Source organism: Xiphophorus couchianus, chromosome 4, assembly GCF_001444195.1.
Source record: "Xiphophorus couchianus chromosome 4, X_couchianus-1.0, whole genome shotgun sequence".
Taxonomy (NCBI): domain Eukaryota; kingdom Metazoa; phylum Chordata; class Actinopteri; order Cyprinodontiformes; family Poeciliidae; genus Xiphophorus; species Xiphophorus couchianus.
Window position 1 is genome coordinate 35513088 of NC_040231.1, and position 22481 is coordinate 35535568.

The window sequence follows — 22481 nt, forward strand, 5'->3', positions numbered from 1 at the left end:
ACTAGCTGTACTTGGTGCTAGCGTGGCTAACAGTCCAAAGCCTTTTCTGCTCAAATAAAATCTTTAGTGTATGTCAGATACAGACACATTGGATATTGATCTGTTTAGCTAACGTAAGACTGTGTAGCAGACAGGCTTCAAGGTGTAGAAGTTGTATCAGTTCTGCCATTATGTTGTACTTAGCTAACGGGAAGCTAAGTGTGTTTGTGAGACGGCCACGCATGTTGTAGCCGCGCTACTACATAGAATGGGCATCAGCCAATGAAAAGCGGCCCCTGTGGTAAGGTCCATCCGGGTGAGACTCAGCTTTAATTTAATGCTGCTAATGTGGCTTTAGTAGCTCTTCCATTTCGTGTCTGCTGAGTTTTTAATAAGGGGCCACAGAAATTGTTTATTGGTCCAGTTTGTGGGATGAGTTTCTGTCTAACTAAGTGGACAAAGCATTTGATACGGTTTAATGCATTGTGTAACCGAAAAAAATATACTAAAAATAATGATAAAATAATATTAAACCAGAGTGATGCGTGACTACGAGGCGAGCGCGAAATCTCCTCACCGGGCTGAACCTGCATAATGAGGTTACCGCTGGTTCATTAACCACTAATGCACAGACATAAACTTTACAGGGAAGCCAGAGAGCAACACGCTGGGCAGCATGTTGAGATGTCAATGTGGCACATAATGTTTTGTTCACAAAGATAAATTATTCTCAACGCGCACGTCTGAAAGTGCCACTACAAGTTATTCATACTGTTCACCTAGAGCTGCACAACCAGAGCTAACGCGGTGGGTTTAGACTCTTACCTTGATAATATAGAGTTCTCCAAAGAAGCATAATAATTCATCACAGGAAGTTGATGTAAATATTCATACAGGTCAGCCAGTGTCCAGTTTGAGTGGAAGGAGAGGCGCGGGATCCACGCTGAGGGAAACGTCAGAGATAAAGCAGTGCTCCCAACTTTAAATGCATAAAATATAAACCTATAAATCTTTTAGAAATAAATCTGTTTCACAAGTGAACTAGATGCTTGCAATCCGGCTTTAAGATAAATAAATAAAAAATCAATAAATAAGCTATTTCTTGTTTCTTTTTTCCGCCCCAATTGATAATTTTTCTAAAAATAAAATCAAGCAACACTTAGCCTGGCAGGGTGTCTAGGAAGCATGGCTGCTTACGATACACTAGGGGAAACCCTGTATAACAGGGTTGTCAAACTCCAGTCCTGCAGGGCCACTGCCCTGCAACTTTTAGATGTGTCTCTGCTGCACCACCTGAACAGAATAATTAGGTCATTAAGGCTCTGGAGAACTGATCTACACAAGGAGGAGGTCATTAAGCCATTTCATTCCAGTGTTTTAAAAACTGCAGGACAGCAGCCCTTGAGGACTGGAGTTTGACACCTGTGCTGTATAAGGCTTTCCTAAGATTTTTCTATGTATGTTAATATCTAGTAAAATATCTTAAGTTTTATATCTTTTTCTATAGGTTAGAAATGCACCACAAACCTATGATATAAACAAAAACTTTCCACAAGTAGGAAAGAAGTAAAAAATACATCCAAACTATTTCTGAGTTATTATCATGGGGTAATAAAGTTATCTTACAGTTTTGATTGTGTCTCTATTGTGTTTGTAATCTGAATGGTTTAAAGGGACGTTTTCATGTTCAGTTCCAACTCAACTTTACACAAACAGACGTAAACATGCAGTGAATAAATCGATTTTCAATCGGTTTTTTGCACCAAAGAGTTAATAGTAAACATAATTTCACCGAGGCTCTTTAAATGTGTATATATTTGAAATTTTAAATTGACATCTGTGATTGTGTACATAATGGACCAGCAAATATTGCATTAAGCATATTGCAAGGGAACGCAAAACATATTAAAAGTTTTGCGAGTTAATGCAAAATAAATTTTTTTTTCCTTATGTCCCCTTGGGGGCTCCGTACGTTTTGACTGAACTGAGTCAAACAAAGCAAACCCTTTGAGAAACCTGTTCTCCTCTTCACCTGTGGGGTGCTGCATCAAGAACTATTGAAGGAAAAGACATGTAAACCTTTGAAGAAGACACTCAGCATATCTTTCTTAATCCAGAAATGTAAAGAAAACTGGAGTAGCATCCGAATTTAGTGGTTGTAGGATTTCTCTTTTGTCTTGGTTCAAATTGCGTTCCTTGAGGGACAGAATCTTGTAACCTTAAGATATCTCTGCTTCAGCACACCTGGCTCCAATATCAGCTCATTAGCAGAGCTCTGTAGAGCTGAGTGTATGCTAGTGAGTACGTTTTTTGCCATTAGGGTCGCCATTTGACCATTTGTTATCAACCATTTGGTCGTGGAGTGAGAAAGCAGCATGACCTGTGAATACCAGAAAACTGCATTTTCTAATATGTAAGTCACTATCTGACTGACTGTAGTGTAAATTGCTTTGGTGTCCTCTAGACTAGATGAAGCACTATAGAAATGCAGGATGTTTGTCATCTTATATCACAAATCATGTTATTGAATCATCAATCCATCATTTTGTCATTAGGAGATCTTTTAAGGAAGATGCCCTCTAACTGAAACACACAAAATTAGATTCTAATGTTCAACTTTTAGAACAAGTTTTACTCATTAGCCTCAGTTTTAGGAACATAAGAATCAGTTCTGCTGAGATCACAAGGGTCTTCGAGTAAACTGACCTCACCATGTGACTGAGGAGGAAAAAAAGAACCAAGAACACTTGTGTTCATGCACTGCCATTCTTTTCATTATTTTCATTTGTTAAGGGCTCTGACTGGTTCAGAAGCGACACTATCATAGCATCAAGCTATATGTTACAATGTAACTTATATTAGTGACAGATCCAAGTATGACATGAAGCAGCATTGTAATACTAAATATTCTAAACTCAACCTGAAGTTAGCTTCATAAACCACAAATCCTGCTCCAGAGATTAGGCCTCAACTAAGTGGCTGTGTTTTAGATTTAACATTAGTACCAAAACAAAAAGTTAACTAATTCATCAATTTAGTTAAAAAAGCATCTGAGTTTCTCCTGTTTGTTTAAAAAGCATCCTACTGTCCAAGTCAGATCACATGGTATGTAGGTAAACAGTTTGACTTCTTTCTACAGCATTATTATTTCATACATGTTGCTTAACTTACATGTTACAATAACAAAACAGTAAGACATGAACTACTTACTGATTTGCTCAGTAAAAGAGAAGTTAGATTCTGTGAAGTTTTTTTTTTTTTTTTTACCAAATTTTGAAAATTAACATGTTGAGTAACAGGGTTGTAGTTTTCAGTAAATATTCCATAATGCAATATTGAAATCCAGTCTAGTCCTGATCTCAGCCTCAAGCTGATTCACTGATTACAAACTTTGGTCCCAAATCCAGAGCTAATCTTAAATTAGCTGCCACACAGTTAGTGACTTTCATGAAAGATGAAATCACACAATTGTGTCTAAAGGCACAATTTCTCATTTATTTACAGGGTTTCACAACATATATAAAGTGGCACAAAGTTACTCCCTTTCCCAAATGAGGGATTGGTTTACAATCTATTGGCAAATCACAAACAGTTGCCTCATTACGATTTCACACACTGTGACATAGGAGAGTCACATTCTATTGACTGTCTAACATCAGAGTTTGGGCTGACCACCTATGGCTGTCTGCATGAATGCTGTCTGGCTGTGGGGTGTGAAAGCAAGACAGCAGCATTCTCTAATACACCATATATTCTCATCAGTGAGAAGAGGACATCCACTCAACAAACAGGCTCCCAACAAGGTACAACTGACATACAACTTACACTTTGTTATCTGGTGTCAGGGGCGCCGCCAGCAATCTTGGGCCCCATGACAAAAAATAAATTGGGCCCCACCTACTGTTACAATTTCTTGAGTCTATTTGACCCAAATTTTAAAGGTTTGCAACTGCCTTGCTTTCTTTGATACTAGCACAACATTTACCGCTAGTGGACTTTACACGCAGCAGTTTGCATGCTGTATGCAAATAGGCTGCTTACATTTTTTAAAATTAGTTTTAGATTACTGAAATGTCTCTCCTCACGAGCAACAGTCATAGGCAACATGCAAAATATACATAAAGCAATCCAGACTTCTCAAAAAATGCTATGTTGTTGCATTTCATTCAGGCTGCAGTATATAACTTTAATAAAAAATATGTTTTCTCCATATTTGTTAAAGCTGTCACCATGTCTTGACAGTTTGTTATGAGACAGATAATCTGTGAAAACAATCAATCTCCTCCACATCCTCCCTGAACTACTATTGCTAGCTAAAGTAATGCAATGTTCCAACCAAAACAACCAATCAGAAGTAGGAGGAGAATCTTAGTGCTGTCAATCAACCTCACACACTGCAGTGTTAATGGCAGAGAAAAAACTTATAGTTACAGGAAAACCGTTTATCTGCCATCATTGGTAGCTATGCTAACTAGACAGAGCATTCACAACAGGCTATGCTAGGTGCAGCATAGCACAGAGAGAGAGACAGAGAAGATGAGCAGCCACATAAGATTGTGATTGACAGCGCTTAAACCCGCCTCCTGCCTCTGATTGGTTGTTTCTAGATAGCAGTGGCAGAAGGCAGAAGAAATACATTTTTCACAGATTATCTCTCATGCCATACTTTCACAATTTAATGACAGTTTTAAAAATATTCAAAAAAGTATATTTTTATAAAAGTTACATCCTGCAGCTTTAATTTCTCTTAGGACAGGACAAGTCAAGAGGGATGTGGCAACATATATTTGTAATTTAAATGCTAACGTAAAACTGTTTGGACTGCTTCCAGTCCAGACAGAAAGCTGTGTTTTATTGTCATTTTAAAAAGATTGTTTGAATTTCTGTCAGTAATATATACATTGTTTTTGTTGTGTAATTGTAAAAAGAGCAAAGACACTGAGAAATCCCTATAGATTCCCTGGAATGATGCTAACTAGCTTGTCATTGGACACAGTGTTGCTCACCTTTTTCACTGGGACAGGGGTTAAAGGTTATGCTGGTATCGAGGGTTAGAGCTGCTGAACACCGTCACCTTTAAGATCACCAATCAGGAACAAACCATTTCATGCAGATCCAGGGAAGGATTCAATACAAATTTAGATGTGTGCTTTTTGGTCTAGGAGGGGTAACATGTAATTTTTACTGCTAAAAACAATTTTTTAAAACAGAACATGATTAATTTTGTAATCGACAGGGCCCCAATTTTTTTCTATTTCTATGAACAAAAAAAAAACAAAACACTATTTTGTGGGGGGCTGTCCATCCAGGGCCCTTAGAATTGTCCATATTCAAAAACCAATCAATGCATTGAAACCTTGTAATCAACAGCAGTACAATGATAGGAACAGACATACAATTCAAAAATCAAATCTGGAATTATTGTCATTGGACTGTTAATGTATTTAGGGTTGCTGAGGGCTGCTCTCAAGCTTAACTAGTTTAACTGAACACTGAAAATACCATGGAGTTATGATATCTTTGATGTCTGCAGAATAAGACCTTTTATGACCAGACAGAGTCCCAAGAACATGATAATATACAGACAGGGGAAGTGGACAGAAAGGAGGAGCATAATATGTGCCACCAGGCTCTTGCCCCAAGGGTGTGTAATTAGGACAGGAGGGGATAGAGGTGGTGGCTGAGTTTGTGGGATCTCACAGTAAACACCAGTCCAGCCCTGGTAGCACTGGCAGGTGAACTTGTGCCTCATGTCCAGAATGTCATGGCTGTTGAGGTGACCCCTTACCTCAAAGCGAGGGCCGCCAGGGGCTGGGTTATGGTGGATGTGAAAGTAGCGTGGGTTGAGGTGGAGATAGTATCGTGAGTCCAGGCTCTTTCGGACACATCTTCCATTCTTCTTGCAAAGTGCTTTGCTGCATAATTTAGCTGCTGCGGTGACATTTATGACATAATGTCCCAACGGTCCATCAATGTACTTCTTTACAGTAAGGCAGTTCCTCTAGAAGAAAAATAAAAGGAGACATTGTCAATGCTCTTAAATAAGAAAGTATCTCCTTCCATGCAAAATCAGCAAAAGATGAAGAACTAAAGGATAGTGATAACTTCAAAAAAAATTAGTATTACAGAAGACTACTTTAAATTGCTTAGTTTTCTCTGCTTTGCTTTTAACATTTACCTTTGACCGAGCATACTCTGATGATCCCCAGAGGACAACACCTGATGCTCCCAAAGCAGCACTCTCCCCGATAGTATGAACTAAGTCACTCTTTAACAAAATGAAAACTTTCAGTTGAGTTTAGTTAATATTTACATGGACAAAAAGGTTCATTATCTAACAAACTCCATCAAATTGCATTAATATCTGGTTCTACTGCAATTATTCCTGAATGAACATGGAAGGCCAGTGTAAAGTTGGTTGCACTGAGTTTTCTGCAAATGAAGAGATGAACTTTGCAGCAGCTCGTCATATTGAGCATGCATCCTGTAACAGTAGAAAGAAAAAATTCCCTTTAAATGTCATGTTTCCAGCCCTTCAGCTCTGCCTTGGCTGTGCTGATTGCTCATTGCCCTCACCTGCACTGAGTTGGTTCCTATTTAAACAGCTGCTCGTCACCAGCTCAGTGCCAGATCGTCTGTTGCCACTGTCACAGCTTTCAAGCCTTGTTGTCCCATGTTCCAAAGAGTTTTCTGGTTTCTGATCCTGCCTGTTTTTGACCACAGAGTTTTGCCTAATCCTTCTGCTGTTGCAAGTCCTGTTGCTGAACCCTGCCTGTCTCTGACCCTGCCTCCTGCCTTCTGGATTCTGGATTTTCATTGCCTGAGACCCTCCCGTGCATGATCCTGGACCGTTTCAAGACTCGGCTTCTGGTTGGTGGATTTTGTCCCTGTCGTCTGCTTGTCCCCTGAGCCCCCCCATATCTCCCCCTGTCCATTTACCCTACCTGCCCCTGGCTGGACTCCTGACCTCTGTGGATCCCCACCCCTGACTCCACCAGTGAGGCAACACCCTTCCACTCCAATTACTTTTGTAATAAAACCTTTGGTGAAACATCCTCTTGTTGTGGCTGCGTTTTGGGTTCTGGCTGATTCTGCTTTTAACATTACATTAAGTTGGCAGTATGTGACTTCTATCAGAAATGTTTTGTTTACATATTGCATTCTGTAACATTTTTCATAAAAGTTACACACTGCATCTTTAACAGGAAAAAACCTGCAGCAGAATCAGGCTCAATGTGAGAAGCCATCTGCCACAACTTACTGGGGACTTGAGAAGTTACAACAGACACAAAACACAAATTCACTGGTCTGGGAGTACTTTCTATGTTGAAAAAATAGTTTATGGCAGCAATAGTGGTTTCATCTAGGATAGAAACATAGCTAAACAGATGAGCTTTCAGTTAGTTGTATCTTTAACAAGAAGAAACCTGCAGCAGAATTAGGCTCAATGTGAGAAGCCATTTGCCACAACTTTCCCCAGTAAACTGAAATACAGCAATAGGTGTACCATCTGCAGAAAGGACATGAAGTTAAAGGCAACAATAGCTCAGCCAACACCCCCAGACACAGTCACAGCTAAGCATAAGACATAGCTTCTATAAAGAGAAACAGATGGCAAAAAATGAATGGCAGAAAAACAACAGATAATGCATCATTGGAGGTAGTAAGATAATATGTCAGAGTTAGAAGTGGTCACTATGTCCTCTCACAGCATAGGAGCTAGCCAAAGCAAGTCTAAAAATAAATTAGCTTTATTAAAGAGTACTGGTAAGACGGCAATAACAGTTTTTGTTTAGTTTTTTAATGAAATGTACATTTTGTGGGCTACAGTTTGCATGTGTAACAAATGCAGAAAAGAAACATAACCTGCAAGCAGCTGTTAGCTAATAGCAGCAGTAGCTATAGCCTACCACAGCAATCACTTAATAATAATCAAAAACATTAAGCCTAAACATATACTACTGAAACAGATGGAATGTTCTGTTCTTTATGTGGCAAATATTTGAGTGTCAAATCCTGAAACATGAAGTGGTGTTGTTCTGGCAACAAGTATGTGTAGCGATACAGAGAGCGAGAAAGACTTGGTTTTGAGTTGTACTTTAACGGTTTTTCACTTTGCTGTGGAGCACGAAATGAATAATATCTACATGTCCAAGTTTGATTGAGTTAACAGAGTTATTCTACGGCAGCAGCGCGGCTATGGATGACATGTAAAAGAATAGTCTTTTTGCCCTCCAGCTTTGTCCGCATGCGTGGAATTTCCTTATGTAAACAATAACATGCAGGTGGTCTATATTTGTAAATCTGATTATGAATTAAGACAGTGCTTCACCAGCTATGAAGCTGGCTACATGTTACTGCTGGTATTGGTCCAATAAGTAAAACTAGGCTGATTTGAAAAACCTTTGTTTATTTTCATCTTGTTGTCCTTTGTGTTTTGGAGGGACACAGGAAGGAGTTGGTCATGCAGTATTTGTTCAGTTGTGTGTCAACTTTAGTGATGCAGTACAAGATTATGGGTTGCTGAAGCAGAGAAGCAATGTAGGTAGTATGGTCACTTTTAAATTATGACAAAAGTGTAGAAAAATATGTATAATATACATGATATCAGTTAATACTGCCAAACATCAGAATTAATAACGGCTAATAATATTGGCCTAAATTTTCCACATCAGTATATCCCTAATATTCTTCTATAGCTTAGAAAATTTACCTGTAAAAATAATAGTTCACATTTTAGGCAAACTGGACAAAAACTTAGCTAAAATTCTGAAATTGTATTCAGTGTAATAGTAAAAATCACTACCAGCAGTCTCACAAAGACACTCTAAGAACATATCACAGTCTACAGTGTTTAGTTTATGTCTTTGTTCTTCTCAGTCAATTTAATAGATAAACTATTGCTCAGTGTTGTATAAAGTACTGAAATCTCAGAGTCAAGTAAAAGTACAAGTACCTCTCCAAAATATGACTTTGGTAAAAGTCGAAGTCACTGACTGAAATGTTACTTGAGTTAAAGTCTTAAAGTATCTGAAACTTCTTGTACTTAAGTATGGAAATTACTGTAAAAATGGATGTACTCAAGTAATGTAATGAAAAGTACAAGTAAAAAGTAAAACAAAGCAAATGCAGTTTGAATGACATTTTTTATATTTTGGTAAACTTGTCAAATACACTTAAAATAATGTACCCAACCAAGTGCAGGCAAAATTAAACCTGCTAATAGATTGTTCCAGTTTTACAGAGTAGCACATGTTAATGGTTTTGAACTTGCATGCCTTTCCTATATTTGTTAAATTTAGTCTAAATTGCTATCGCTATGGCTTCTGTCCCCCCTTGAACAGAGGAGTCTAGGTAGCCTGATACAGTCAACATTAGGCCTAAGCTAAATACACCACGTATGGAACTGAAACAATGCCAAACAAAGTTCATTTATGGTCAACGTTTCACAATACAGTAGTGTCTAGTGACCAAGCTATAGTTACTGATACAGGAGGATTATAACCATTTCATAAGACGTTACCTCGATGTGTTTCTTCAAGTTGGACGGGGAGTTTTTGTAAGATAGAATTTCCACATCTTTGGGCAGGAATAACATAAACTGCATGCGGTACGACGAATCTTTAACACCCACGAAAGAGTGTATTGTGTTTAAATAAGGCCAGGGGCTCTCATCACCAGCTGGTGGTTCCCCTGGAGCTGTGCCCGACGTAGTTGCAGTCGTTGTGGTCTCCGTCTCCTCCTCCATGTGGCTGCTGCTGATTGCGAGACTTGCTTTGTGTTTAATGGGAGGAGCTAAACAGGTGTATCCTATTGGTGGTGATGAACAAGCCCAGGCAAGCAGGCTACGGACTTTGTTCGGTAGCCTGCTTGCTACTTGCTAATCAGTAGGTGGGGTCAAAACACTTTGTTTCTCTCTCTCGCTTTTTTGTAACGAGTAACTAAACCACACATTGAAAATGTATCGGAGTAAAAGTACGCAATTAAGTTCGGAAATATAGTGAAGTAAAAGTGAAAGTCATCAAAAATTTTCATACTCGAGGAAAGTATGAAGTACTCCAAAATATACTTAAGTAAAGTAGTGAAGTATTTTTACTTCGTTACTATACAACACTGCTATTGCTCCCTCATAAAGCTACACTGAGTGCTGCCCACTTTGTTCTGTCTACATGCATGCGTCTCTGCTCTGCACCCCACCACCCCATCATTGCGCTTCATCAGGATTTTGCTGGGTAGTTCCAGGAGGACATCAAATAAAAGAGGGGCTCTTATTCTCCATGCATCTCACCAATCAATTTAAGTCCAGCTGTCTGCTGGAAAACACTGAATACCTGAAAATCTTCATCAAAGAAACCTCCTGTATCCTGGACAGAACGTCAAAAGTGGACATGTCAGGGGAAAAGAGGACATTTTGTCACTCTACATAACAGTAGAAAGTAATTGAGCATAACACTTAAATAAATGTCTCAAAACGTGCTTTCACAAAATGTTCAAAGCCGAGAAACACCATTTTCCTTCAACCGTTGATTCAGATAATATTTGGCAAATCAGCAGGGCACAGGAGATGAATGCAAGTCCAACTTTGCTAAAGTGGGCTTGAACCCCTATTGTAACAGCTTGTAGTTTAAGTTTATCTGTTGAAATTGCAGAAAGAAACTTTAAAATTGTGATGCAGTATAATTCATTAAATTTTATATTGAAATACTGAAAACATACCTCTGAAAGCACAACAAAGGTGTAGGCATAAAAAGGTCTGGAGTAGACAAAGACTGGCAATGTGTAGTCTGTATGTGCAATAGTTGCAATCCTCATGGCTTCTTTCACTCGATAGTGAACAAACTTGATGGTGTTTGAGGAAGATTTCAGCTCAAAGTCCAGGTAGATGGATGGGTAGAGGGCTGTGCTTTTTTTCCAGAGCCACATTAAATGGTCATTGCGTACATGTTCAACATTGGGACATTCACCAGTATAGCATTGTGGGTGTTGTTTGTAGCCATAGTTGTAACAGTCTGGAAAAAGATAGAACCCCCACAGACCGTCTGGTCTCCGAGCTTCAGCCAGCGCCAAAGTGAGATTCATGAAAGCTTGCCCTGACTTTTCAAAACGATCCTTTGCTTCTTTTTCCACTTTGCTTTCTGGCCAGTGTGGGTGGAGCTTGTGGATCTGTTCCTTGGACTTTTTACGGTAGATGTCTTTGGAACCCCAATTTCGTACCCACTGAGGCCTCCAGTTCTCCCAGTCAATGACACCGAGGCCTCGAAAATCCTTGTGTGGTATTAGCTTGTCAATGTCTACTCGGGCCTTGTTCAGATGTTTGGAAATGCTCTGGTTCTGTGGCAGGCCACCATTGATAGCAACACCTGAGCTGGAGTAGTATGGGTAGTATCCCAGATGACCATGGTAGAATATTGTGACATTCGGTCCACTTAATGTCTCATTAAGGTTTGCTACAATGTCAAAAATGCTGAGGTCTAGATCCACCTTAAATCGAAGGCGACATGACTCGGTAGGGGCGTTCCAGATTATAACAAAAGGCAGATGAGGGATCAAAGGTGTTTGAGCTGGTTTTGTTCTGTGACCTTGAACTTGGAGCTTTTCCTCTGTGCCAAGCCAAAGGACCAGTGGCAGGAGGTGGAGTCCTATTTGCACCATGGCCGATGGTTCTTCATGAAGCAATTAGTGAGATAGGGAGAAAAAAGAAATTAGATGTTCAGAAAGAGATCATTTGAGCATCAATGAACAAGGATAATCAGCCAGGCCTTTGAACATCATGAGCAATGGCCACTGAAGTGAGAGCTCCAGATTCCACAAACACAAACCTACTTTGTTCTCAAAGAGTAAGACTGCTTTGGAAAAAATAGTGAGTACATTTTATTTATCTAGCATCTTTCTCATACAGCAGTCACAAAGTGCTTCATAGTAAAAATAGTTTTAAAAAATTAGTAAACCAATGAAAACACAAAGGCACATTAAGTGAAATCAAACTGTCATAAAATAGATGGAACTCCAAAAGGTCAGAAAGTGGCAAGCTTCTCACAGATATAGCATGGACACTCACAGTAGAGATTTGTTTAAAAAATTAATGGATTTATTTTAACAAAGAAATCTGAAGTCTACTATGGACTTTTTTTTTTCTCCGAAGAGTTATTGTGGCGCTAGTGGCTCGTATTTTTTGCGACAGTAGGCAGACAGGAGAGGGGGGATGACATGCGGCAAAGGTCACCGGGACCGGGAGTCGAACCCGCGATGTCCGCGTCGAGGACCAAGACCTCCAGACGTGGGGCGCACTAACCCCTGCGCCACCACAGCACGCCCCCTACTATGGACTTCTAACAGAAATTTGAAAATCAAATCACATTTTATTTGTATAGCAGATTTCACCAACAAGGCTTTTCAAATCACAAAAACACGAAGTCATGCAACATAGAATCAATAATCAAAACATTACATTAAGTCAAGTACCATCATTAATTTCATAATTACTCTAACCAGGTGGTTTTTCAGTCGAGATTTAAAGGAAGTCAGTGTTTCAGCTGTTTTACAGTTTTCTGGGAGTTTGCTCCAGATTTGTGGTGCATAGAAGCTGAATGTTGCTTCTCCATGTTTGGTTCTGGTTCTGGGGATGCAGAGCAGAACCAGAACCTGAGAGGTCTGGAAGGTTGATACAACAACAGCAGATCTTTAAAGTATTGTGGTGCTGAGCCGTTCAGTGATTTATAAACTAGCAGTATTTTAAAGTTTATTCTCTGAGCTACAGTGGAGGGACTGTAGAACTGGGGTGGTGTGCTCTGACTTCCTGGTTTTAGAAAGATAGAGCACATAACCAGCAGCAGCATTCTGGATCAGCTGCAGCTGGAGGATTGATTTTTTTTTAGGCAGAAAAACATCTTTCCTGTTCATAATCTATATTTGGATCTCTGAAGTCTGTAACTTTTGTTTTGATCGTTTTTTGGTTTGTTTTGTGTTTTCATGAAGTAGCAAACTCCTCACAGGACAATTCACTGTTCAGTTTACGGAACACTTTGTCACACCAAATCCAGTTTTTTTGATCCTTCTGGCCTTATCCCCAAGTCATGTCTACACTACTATGTTACAAATGTTTTGTTTTTAACTTGCACATTCTTATTGAAAAGTACACATTCATGTTTATTCCAGAAGAATTTGCCATTCACTAAACTACATCTTTACACAAGTCTAAAAACTCATAAAAGAATTAGTAATAATTCACTGGGTTATTGAGTCAGTTAAAAGCATCTTGGTCTCTTGTTCACAAGTTGATGCTTGGATTGAACAGGAGCTGGACAGAGGAACTGATGCATGATAAACTGGTTCCAACTCTCACATATGTCATGAGATATGGATCATAACTAAAAAAAATCAGTTCCTGGATACCAGCCAATGACGTTGGGTTTCTTTGTAGATGGATGGTCACACGTAAAGTGGATAATTCAACACAAAACCATTTTTAGATTTATAAAACCTTTATTTGATGTGTAAAATAGAAAGGAGAGCCTTTATAATATTTGTTTTTTTGTTTTAAATTAGAACAGCCTGTTTTTTAAAATGTTTTTTTGGTTTTTTACCCCTCCAGGGGGTCTTTTTGTGGGCTCTAGTGTCCCTTATATGATAGTAGGCTGACAGGAAACGGGGAAGGAGAGAGGGGAAGACATGCGGCAAATGTTGTCGGGTCCAGGAGTCAAACCTGCGACAGCCGCGTCAAGGACTCAAGGCCTCCAAATACGGGTCACGCTAACCGCTACGCCACCATGGCACGCCCCCTCTTTTAAAATGTTTGAAAAGCTTAATAGTGCTTGTCATTCATTTCAGAAAGTGAAACTTATTTTCACTCATTACACACATAGTAACTGTGATTATGGTTTACAGACGATAAACCCCATTAATAATCTAAGAAAATTAGAAAATTATGAAAATGGATAATATTAAAACTTAATCATCTAACTCAAAAAACTTGCAAAGCTGTTAATACGCAGTCAGGCATTAAATTGTTTTGCATGGAATAACAACTGCTACAAAATATTTTTTTATGTATTCCCATGAATGGAATCAATTTCTTAACAAGCATTGGTCTAGTCTGTTTGCAATTCTGACTCCATATCTTGTCTGTCATCCCTGCTTTGCTCTGGTCTTATGAAGGAGCCCCACCACAAACCTCATCTAATTTCCTCTGGTGCTCCCCATATGCGAGTAATTCACATTTCATCCTTTCCAAAGTTGGAGAAGAAACATAGTGACTTGGCTCTTAAGAAACACAGACAAAGAGGTTTCCTCCAAGAATGAAATGGAAAATCTCCCAGCGTTTCCAGCACAGTTACCAGAGCAGAGGAGGAAGAAACCGCCTTTGAGCTGAGGGTTCTCAATGTAAGTATTAGCACAAAGCTGAGGTCATCTAATCATTTTAATAGGAAAAGCTCTCAGGGATCACAGTAAAAATCTGGATCAGTACACAAGCTAGGAAAGAAGATGGCTGAAGGAAAACATTAACAGTTTGTCATAAATCGATTAGATGTTTCCTTGAAATCTTTTTTTGCTATGACCTTTTCTTCAGTTTGTCTTGGGTTCTGACAGCAGGCTCCACAGGCTGCGAGTTTCTCACCGGTTTTCATGGTGAAGCTCAACCAAAACAAGCAGAATGTGGTGAAGCCACTCTGGCGTTCCACAAAACCGCAGGAAAAAAAGGGGCCTCTGGAAAAATTATGACTCCAGACCACAAGACAGACCCCCCAAACGCAAAGTCTCAGTTCGTACCAGAATGAAAGACTCATTTCGATGATTTGTCTTACATAAACACAACTGAACAGTTTAAAGCAGTCAAGGTTGGCTGATTGGAACCAGATGGTTCTGATGTAAATTGTCATTCTGAGAAAACCTTTTTTGACGTAGTGATATTTTCCTACAAGCGATAAGCTACTGCTTCATAATGCTAATCTCAAGATTCCATAACCTTTCTCAGTTAATAGGTTCAAATAACACTTAACTTGAGTTTAACAATGAAGCTCTTTGACCATGTAAAATACCTAAGAAGCCTGTAAAAATAGCAAAAACTGCAATTAAGGTACTGAAAGAACATCTCAAATGTTTTAAACTTTAATCCCAGCAGGTACCATCTCATACAGTCAAAGGCTGAGATGGTCCATTCATCAAACCATGAATACTGATGACAATGATCACTTGCCAGGGCAACAAGCCATCAGCCACTGCCTCATTAACACAGTTTTTGGACTGTAGGTTAGGTTCTGCTACAACATCCAAGAGTTCTGATCAATCCGTCATCTGGACATGGAGACAGGATGGACCAGGACATAGACATCCACCTGGACTGACAGGAGAGCATGGAGACTCTGGAGGAGCTGCAGAGGTCCACTGCTCAGGAGGGAGGATCTGTTGTCAAGACAATTATTAGCTGAATAAAGTCAATGTTGAGACATTCTATAAGTAGTTACATAATCACAAAATTCTTCATATTCTTGGCAAATTTCCAATTTTGAGACAAGATGGGATTTTTTAACAGGAAATAAGACAAACATATCTCATTGCTAAACAGAGTGAAATGAAATATTTAAAAAAAATCAATTGATAATTTTATTTATATTTTAATTAAACATTTTGAATCCATCATACTAATCAATGAAAAAATGTTTATTGGCATCACATACATGAAGCCCTCCTTGCAATCACCTGGAAACTTCTCCTACAGATTCACTATTTTATTTTAGTTAAAGACTGACTTTAGTCAAAATTCATTTAATTCATTTAAAAAGGAACATGTTGGTCAAATTGAAAGATCATCTTAATCTCAGATCTGCCAGGGGTTTCAATATGTTAGGTTAGGGAATAACTGCTCTCATATTGTACTAATTAATGACTACTCTCAATATTTTTTTATTTGTCTTTTTTTTCCATTGTATTTTATTTCAAGTATAAGATAAATAAATCAAATCGTTTTTGTAATATATTGCACATTTTCTGACCCAAAGCTGCACCTTATGCATAACACATATTTAACAGTAAATCTTTATACAAAAAATAATATTAATGCAAAAAAAGAAAGAGTATTCCTAACCAAATAAGCAAAGCAAACATGCAAAGCAAATGAATAATCAACAAAACATGGAAGCAAATCACAAACTAAATCTGCAAAGGAAAAAAAACAGCAAATGAACATACAGCAAAATTACAAAAAGGGCTCACTAAGAGGGGTTGAGCCTCACCTCACAAAATTCAATTATTAATTGGGTAGGTGACTACAGAGCCTCTAGGGGACTTGGAGGATTTCTTGTTTCTTTTGCATTTCCTTGCAATAGTTTTTGCATTCTCTCGCAATAATGTACGGATCAGTTCATGCGGCATAATTGAATACTGAAAGCCTTTCTTATGGTATCTACCATAAGAAAGGCTTACTTTCTGCTATAATATAAAGTTTTCATAGGGTTTTTCCATGTATGTTAATATCTGGTTTGTGAAATATCTCAAGTTTCATATCTTTTTCTTTAAGATAGGAAATGCACCGATGTGCAAAAGCAGAACAGGCCAAACATGGGCTTTCCATCTTTTTTCATCATTTCTAAGATATAAACAGTATGATTTGTAAGAAGAAAAGAAAGAAAAACTACATCCAAACTATATGGACTATTTTGGAGTTATTTTCACAGGGAAATAACTGACTGACTTGATTTTGTCTTTTTGTGTCAACCTTACACAGACACAAACATGCAATGAATAAATGGATTTTCAATCAGTTTGTTTTGCTCCAAAGAGTTCAGAATATATAAAGACATTTTCACTGAGACTCTTTGTGTATATGTATATTTGAAATTGACATTTGTGACATTGTGACAAAATAGCCTTACATTTGTTGCATTCAGAAATATTTGCTGATTGCAAAATGCTAAATGTTTTGTGAGGGAACACAAAAATATTGCGAGGTAACTGAAAAGAAAAAATTTCTGTAGATGACAACCAAACTGAAAACAGCATGAAGCAGCAGGACTAGGACAAAACAACGGCTCCTTCAGGATGTGCACACCGTACCTATAGGTCAGGTCTGCACACCCAGAGGCTGCAGGAGGAGGCGGAGAGCCTTGGAGGTTTCACAGCCAAGTCCCACAACAATCCAGGAGCTAAAGGCAAAATTTAGTGCCAGGCATGGGACAGAGCCCAAAACAAGCTGGACAATGAAATCACCTACCCTGACGAAAACCCCAAGCCTAAGGCACCTGTCCAACCGCACACACTCTCAGAGAGCATGAGGGACACACAACCCAACCACAGTCCTGAACCCAAGACAGGCATGATTATAAAAAAACAGTCTGAAAGCCAGACAAAGGGAGAGTACAACACTAACCTGGATGCAATGACCAATGCAGTGTTTGGAGAAGACATGACTCTGAATGAGACATTCCACAACATGTCTCGCCACAAAGCTCAGATGAAATGGTATGTGTATAAGGGAGGAGGATACGCACTTAGCTTTAAAGGTTACACTGGTGCCATCTACCACTCACCTTAAAAGGTGAACCTGCACCAACATGCCACAGATGCATCAAGAACAAACTGCAAGAAGTCCCAAACCAGGGCTGCAGAAACACATGATGTATTTTTCTTTTTAAACTCTGGGAGACAAAACAAATATTGGTTCCTGTAGAAGATGTGATGGACTCCCCAATGAAGCTTGAACATTTGATGCTGTGAGCTAATCAAATGCTCGCAGCATAATGGAGGTAAAATCCATTAAGTTTGTAAATGAAAGGCTGACTGGAACAAAAGGGTTAAAGGATAGAATAATTAGAGTACAGGTAAAGATTCAAAAATCGCTTTCAGTTCACCATTTTTGTCCCAAGACTGTACATAATTCTGAAAAATGAATTAATGATTTTTTCTGTTTTGACCGACTAGAATTTGTTGATAGTCCCTAAGTGACCAAACACATTCTGGAGAAAGCACACAGAATCTGCCATCTCTGTGATAGACAGCATGGAAAGCCATCACTGTCTCAGCTGAATCCCAGAACGCATATCTGTAAAATATCCATCTAACAACTAGCTTCACTGCAGGGCTAAACCCACTGCAGGCTGTAGGTTCAACTTCAGGGTTGAACCTTGGGACATCCCAAGGTTCGATTAGCAAAACAGGAGTTTGATGATTGCTGCTGCTATTAGTTTGAAGGAGTTGAGTAGGGGAGGTGCTTTGTAATGTGGAAGCTCAGTTTGGAAACTGTTCCCCAAGTATTTCATAAACCCAGATGGTTACCTTGGGAGAGTCAAGAATTCCTAAAGCATGCATGAAGAGTCACACTTCAGGTTGATGACAGAATAACATTATAACATAATGTAAAGCTCGAAAAAGTTGATTTTACATTATACTACCACTTTAAAAGTTCTAAAGACATATATTAGGCGCAAAACACTTATGGATATCAGTAGCAATTTGTTTTATTATCTTGTAGCAAATAATAGCTTTTTATCTTCTATTTTAAAGATGACATACCTGTCCCCCTCTTCTGGCTGTGTTGAGGATTGTTTCTCTGCCCTTTAATGAGTTAGCATCATTGTTCTGGTGTTTTAAGGCTGCAAAATGTTCATTGATGAGCGGCTAAAGCGCATTTCAGCCAGTGTCCCCTGTTCCTCTGAACCTTTGTGTGTTTTCAGGGCACACATGCCCTGCTATTGTTGCACTGGCCCCTCCTCATTGCAGTCCTCATTTGTTATGTTAAACAGGAACAGAAAATGAGAAAGTACATCATTCCAGTGAGAATTTCTTACATGGAAATTAATCTAAACATATACATGTAGTCCATAGAAGTCTAGGATAAATTTAGTAGACATTGAGATTTAAACGTGAAAGGGAAGAGAATGTCCACCTTGAACCATTAATCTGCAGTCTGACAACCTTCTGGCACAACATTTGAAGTCAGTATTGCTCACTCAAACAGGAAACCTCTCCACACTTGAAGACATTCAGATGGATCTACCTACATCTGTGAATAAAGGTTTTCCGTTATGAAGTTAAGCAAGTGCATTGTAGTCAGGTTGAAATGAATACAGCAGCACAAGTGATTAATTATCACTGAGAGTGGTTCTTTATGTGAATTTTTTTCAAAAGTTTTAAATAGGCACAATTTCTCTTACTGAACACTGGAGAAGGATCCCTTCTCCATGGATCCTGAACACAAATAGATCCATTAGCAGATCCCTCATGGATCTGCTAATGGATCTGCTAATGGAGGTTTACGTACTCACTTCAGGGGTAGAGCAAGCTGCACCTTGACATGTACCTAGCCATTCAATTGACAGCAGACTGCATTTGTTGATTGGCCCACTGAATTACATCACTGTATGAGCAAAGGCCGAACCTTGCAAACTTCAAACAACATGTCAGTCACCGCACTGGATTCCACATGTTTAAAAAATATTCAAATAAAATCCCACAATATTGATGGTTTTCACATAGAGCAAACTGATCAGCTGATCAGATAATTGCTTGGGCCAGCAATGAATTTCTCTAAGACACAATAAAATATCTGCATTTATTTGAGTCTAACCTCAACCTCAGGGTTCTCCACTGCTGAGTGTTGCTGTTAACATCATCGGGGAGTCGACGATCTCCTGCTCACTCAAGTTCTCATGTTCTTGCCTATTTTCATGAACATAATAGTGAGAAAACAGATCGTCATGGAGATATCCAAATTGGGGTAGAACCGAACTAGACTTTAACCAGTTAGGGTGAGACGGTGTTTTGAAGAACTGAGGTGAAACAAACGGAAATCCTGGGTACAGTTATTGCTTTTTTGGATCAAGTTCATGAGAAGTTGACCTAAAAACTAGTTAAAGGGAGGTATTACATAATATAATTTTTTTTTAGATTTATATCATGTTATGTTACTCCCTCATAAAAAACCTATCTCAAAGATTCCTCCAAAACATGAGGAATCCTTGAATCTCCCATGACAACAATTTGCCTAACCTCTTTCTCCCACAAAGCACCACCAATTTCCACAAAACTCCTCTTTGTGTAAATTGGCTTTATGAAAATAGGATGGAGACTGCTTCTGTGTCACAGAGCACCTCTCCTCTGCAACTTCCCTGCTCAGCTCCTCTAGACTAGTGGCAGCAGCTTTCAGTAAACACCTGATGAAGCTCATCTACTAAGCTCATCATATGAACTAAGAATGGTTGTTAATGGCATCATGGAGAAGCTTTATTGTGATGACTTCCTCAGTAAAGTTTCTTTTAAGTCATATTTGGCATACAGCATTCTTTTAATAACTGAAGTTAACATAGTTACTTAATTGTGCTATAAAATGGCACAATGGCTGGAAAACATAATACTGCCCCTTTAAAGTTTCCATTCATTTCCTCCATGTTTTAGGTTTCCTCATGTTTCTGCTGTGAGAAACATGAGGAGTTCTGGAGTTCTTCTGACAGAACTGGTGGAACTGGGTGCCTTTTCAACACTGACCACAAAGTTTCCACAGGACAGAGATCAGAGCTCTGTGGTTATCATTAAGACCATTAACTTTACTGTAAGCAACTTTGTGATTAATTTGGTGGTAAGCTAATTTGGATGATTGTCCATTTGGAAAACCTGTGTCCAAGCTTTAATATCTGAGATATTTCTTTAGTATTACAACTTGTGTTGGTATTTGCGTAATGAAGTACACAAGTCACTCCTGTAGCAAAACACCCCCACAACACTACCATTTGGTTTCATCAGAACATAGGCCATGTCACTTCACCCAAGCTTTCAAGGATTTTGCTTTTATTTTTGGCATAAAGACTTCCTCATCTCTTAGTGGCCTTTCAATTCATGTTCACTGTGGATGTCAACTCACCTTCAGCAGCATCTTCACAAGATCTTTGGCTTTTGTTCTGCAGTCAATTTGTACATTTTGGACCACAACCTGTTCTTCTCTAGGACACAGAACCTGTCTCCTTCTTGAGGGTTATGATGGTTGGACATTCCCATGTTTCTTATACTTGTGCATATTTATCTGAGCATATGAATATGGCATCTCCACACACCTGGAAATTGGACCAGAGGATAAACCAAATCATGGAGCTACTCAATACTCTCCCTGACATTTGGAATAGAAGTTACTGCAGAACCTTAACTGCTAAAGCTAAAGAAAGATTCAGCTCATAGCATTTGGAGTTCACAAAACATCACATAAACATCAGTGAAAATACTTTACCGTTTAGACCACGGGAACAAACAAACATGCCACGATTACATAAATCAAGATGTCCCAAAAGCAGGGCGGACTGGCATAAGGGCTATCGGGGGATTCCAGGTAGATTCCAGCAGAGAGATGGGCAGAGCAGAGCAGCGGCTTGCTGTTCATGCAGGGCTGGCCCAAGGTAATATGGTGCTTTAGACAGAATCATGATTTAGACTCCCTGAACCCCTTCTACCAAGAACCTCAGCATCACTAACAGTGTTTAAATACAGATTTAGTGAAATCCATGACAGGGAGCCCATTATGTGACTGAGTTTAAAATCAATCACTGATTATTGGTTGTTATTTGCTGTAATGTATATGTGAACAAACTCAGCTCTTACACAAAAATTACACCATATTGTAGCCATGGTAACACAACAATCAAAAATATCCAGATGATTCTTTAAACTTTTACAAAGTAAACTTCCTTATATATTAAATCTTAAATGTACAATACATTTTTTTTCTCAGCTGAATGCATTAAATAAAATGTAATAACATTGTCACTCAATGAATGAATGCTACAGGTTTACATTTATGGTTTGTGTTACAATTAAACCATTTCTAGGGGCCCCTGAATGTTTGAAGGGCCCCTACCAGCAGCTACTGAGTTCTATTTGCCTTGATATCTCAATCTTACAATTCTAGATCCCAGAGGTACTAACATAGAAAAAATACTGTATGTTGAGAAGATACTGGAAAGGTTTGAGTGTAAACTCAGAGCCACTCCTAGTGAAATCAAATGTGATCTGGTTCCAGAAGGAAAACAAACTGATCAAAGAAAATACAGAGAGATGCTGGGCAGCCTCATCTACATCATGACCTGAACTAGGCCTGATATCAGCTGGATTGTGAGCAGACTGTCACAACATATGTCTGATCCCAGACAGGAAAATATGACGGCTTTAAAGCATGTGTATAAATACTTACAAGTGACTAAAAACTATGAGTTGTGTTATAACAAGTGTGACACTAAACTAGAGCTGCTAGGATACTCTGACGCCGACTGGGCCAACGATGTTCTTGTCAACATGTGAGACTCAGTATGTAGCATTAGCAGCGACCATCCAAGAAGCGCTCTATCTATCCCAACTACTGTGGGATACAGAATATGGGCCACAGTTTTGAGCAAACAGTAAAGGTGTTTGAAGATAACCAAGGGACAATACACTTGCAAAGAACCCTGTGAATCGCTAAAGGAGCAAGCATGTGGAGATTAAATACCACTTCATAAGGTCCAATGTTTTACAGGGTAAAATTGTTTTGG

At 38.9% G+C, this 22481-nt stretch overlaps 1 protein-coding gene and 1 long non-coding RNA gene across 2 annotated transcripts; both read right to left on the reverse strand.

Annotated features, from left to right (window-relative positions):
* Positions 1 to 1352: 1352 nt before the first annotated feature.
* On the reverse strand, positions 1353 to 21875 carry LOC114142535 (uncharacterized). The gene is made up of 3 exons (XR_003595044.1): positions 21766 to 21875; positions 13940 to 13947; positions 1353 to 1363 (listed from the first exon to the last, which is right to left on the reverse strand). It is a non-coding gene; the product is annotated as an uncharacterized LOC114142535 (long non-coding RNA).
* Positions 5229 to 11726, reverse strand: hyal6 (hyaluronoglucosaminidase 6). The gene is made up of 3 exons (XM_028013868.1): positions 10696 to 11726; positions 6158 to 6247; positions 5229 to 5980 (listed from the first exon to the last, which is right to left on the reverse strand). The coding sequence occupies exons 1-3, from the start codon at positions 11629 to 11631 to the stop codon at positions 5489 to 5491; spliced, it is 1518 nt and encodes a 505-aa protein (XP_027869669.1). The 5' UTR covers positions 11632 to 11726; the 3' UTR covers positions 5229 to 5488.
* Positions 21876 to 22481: the final 606 nt, after the last annotated feature.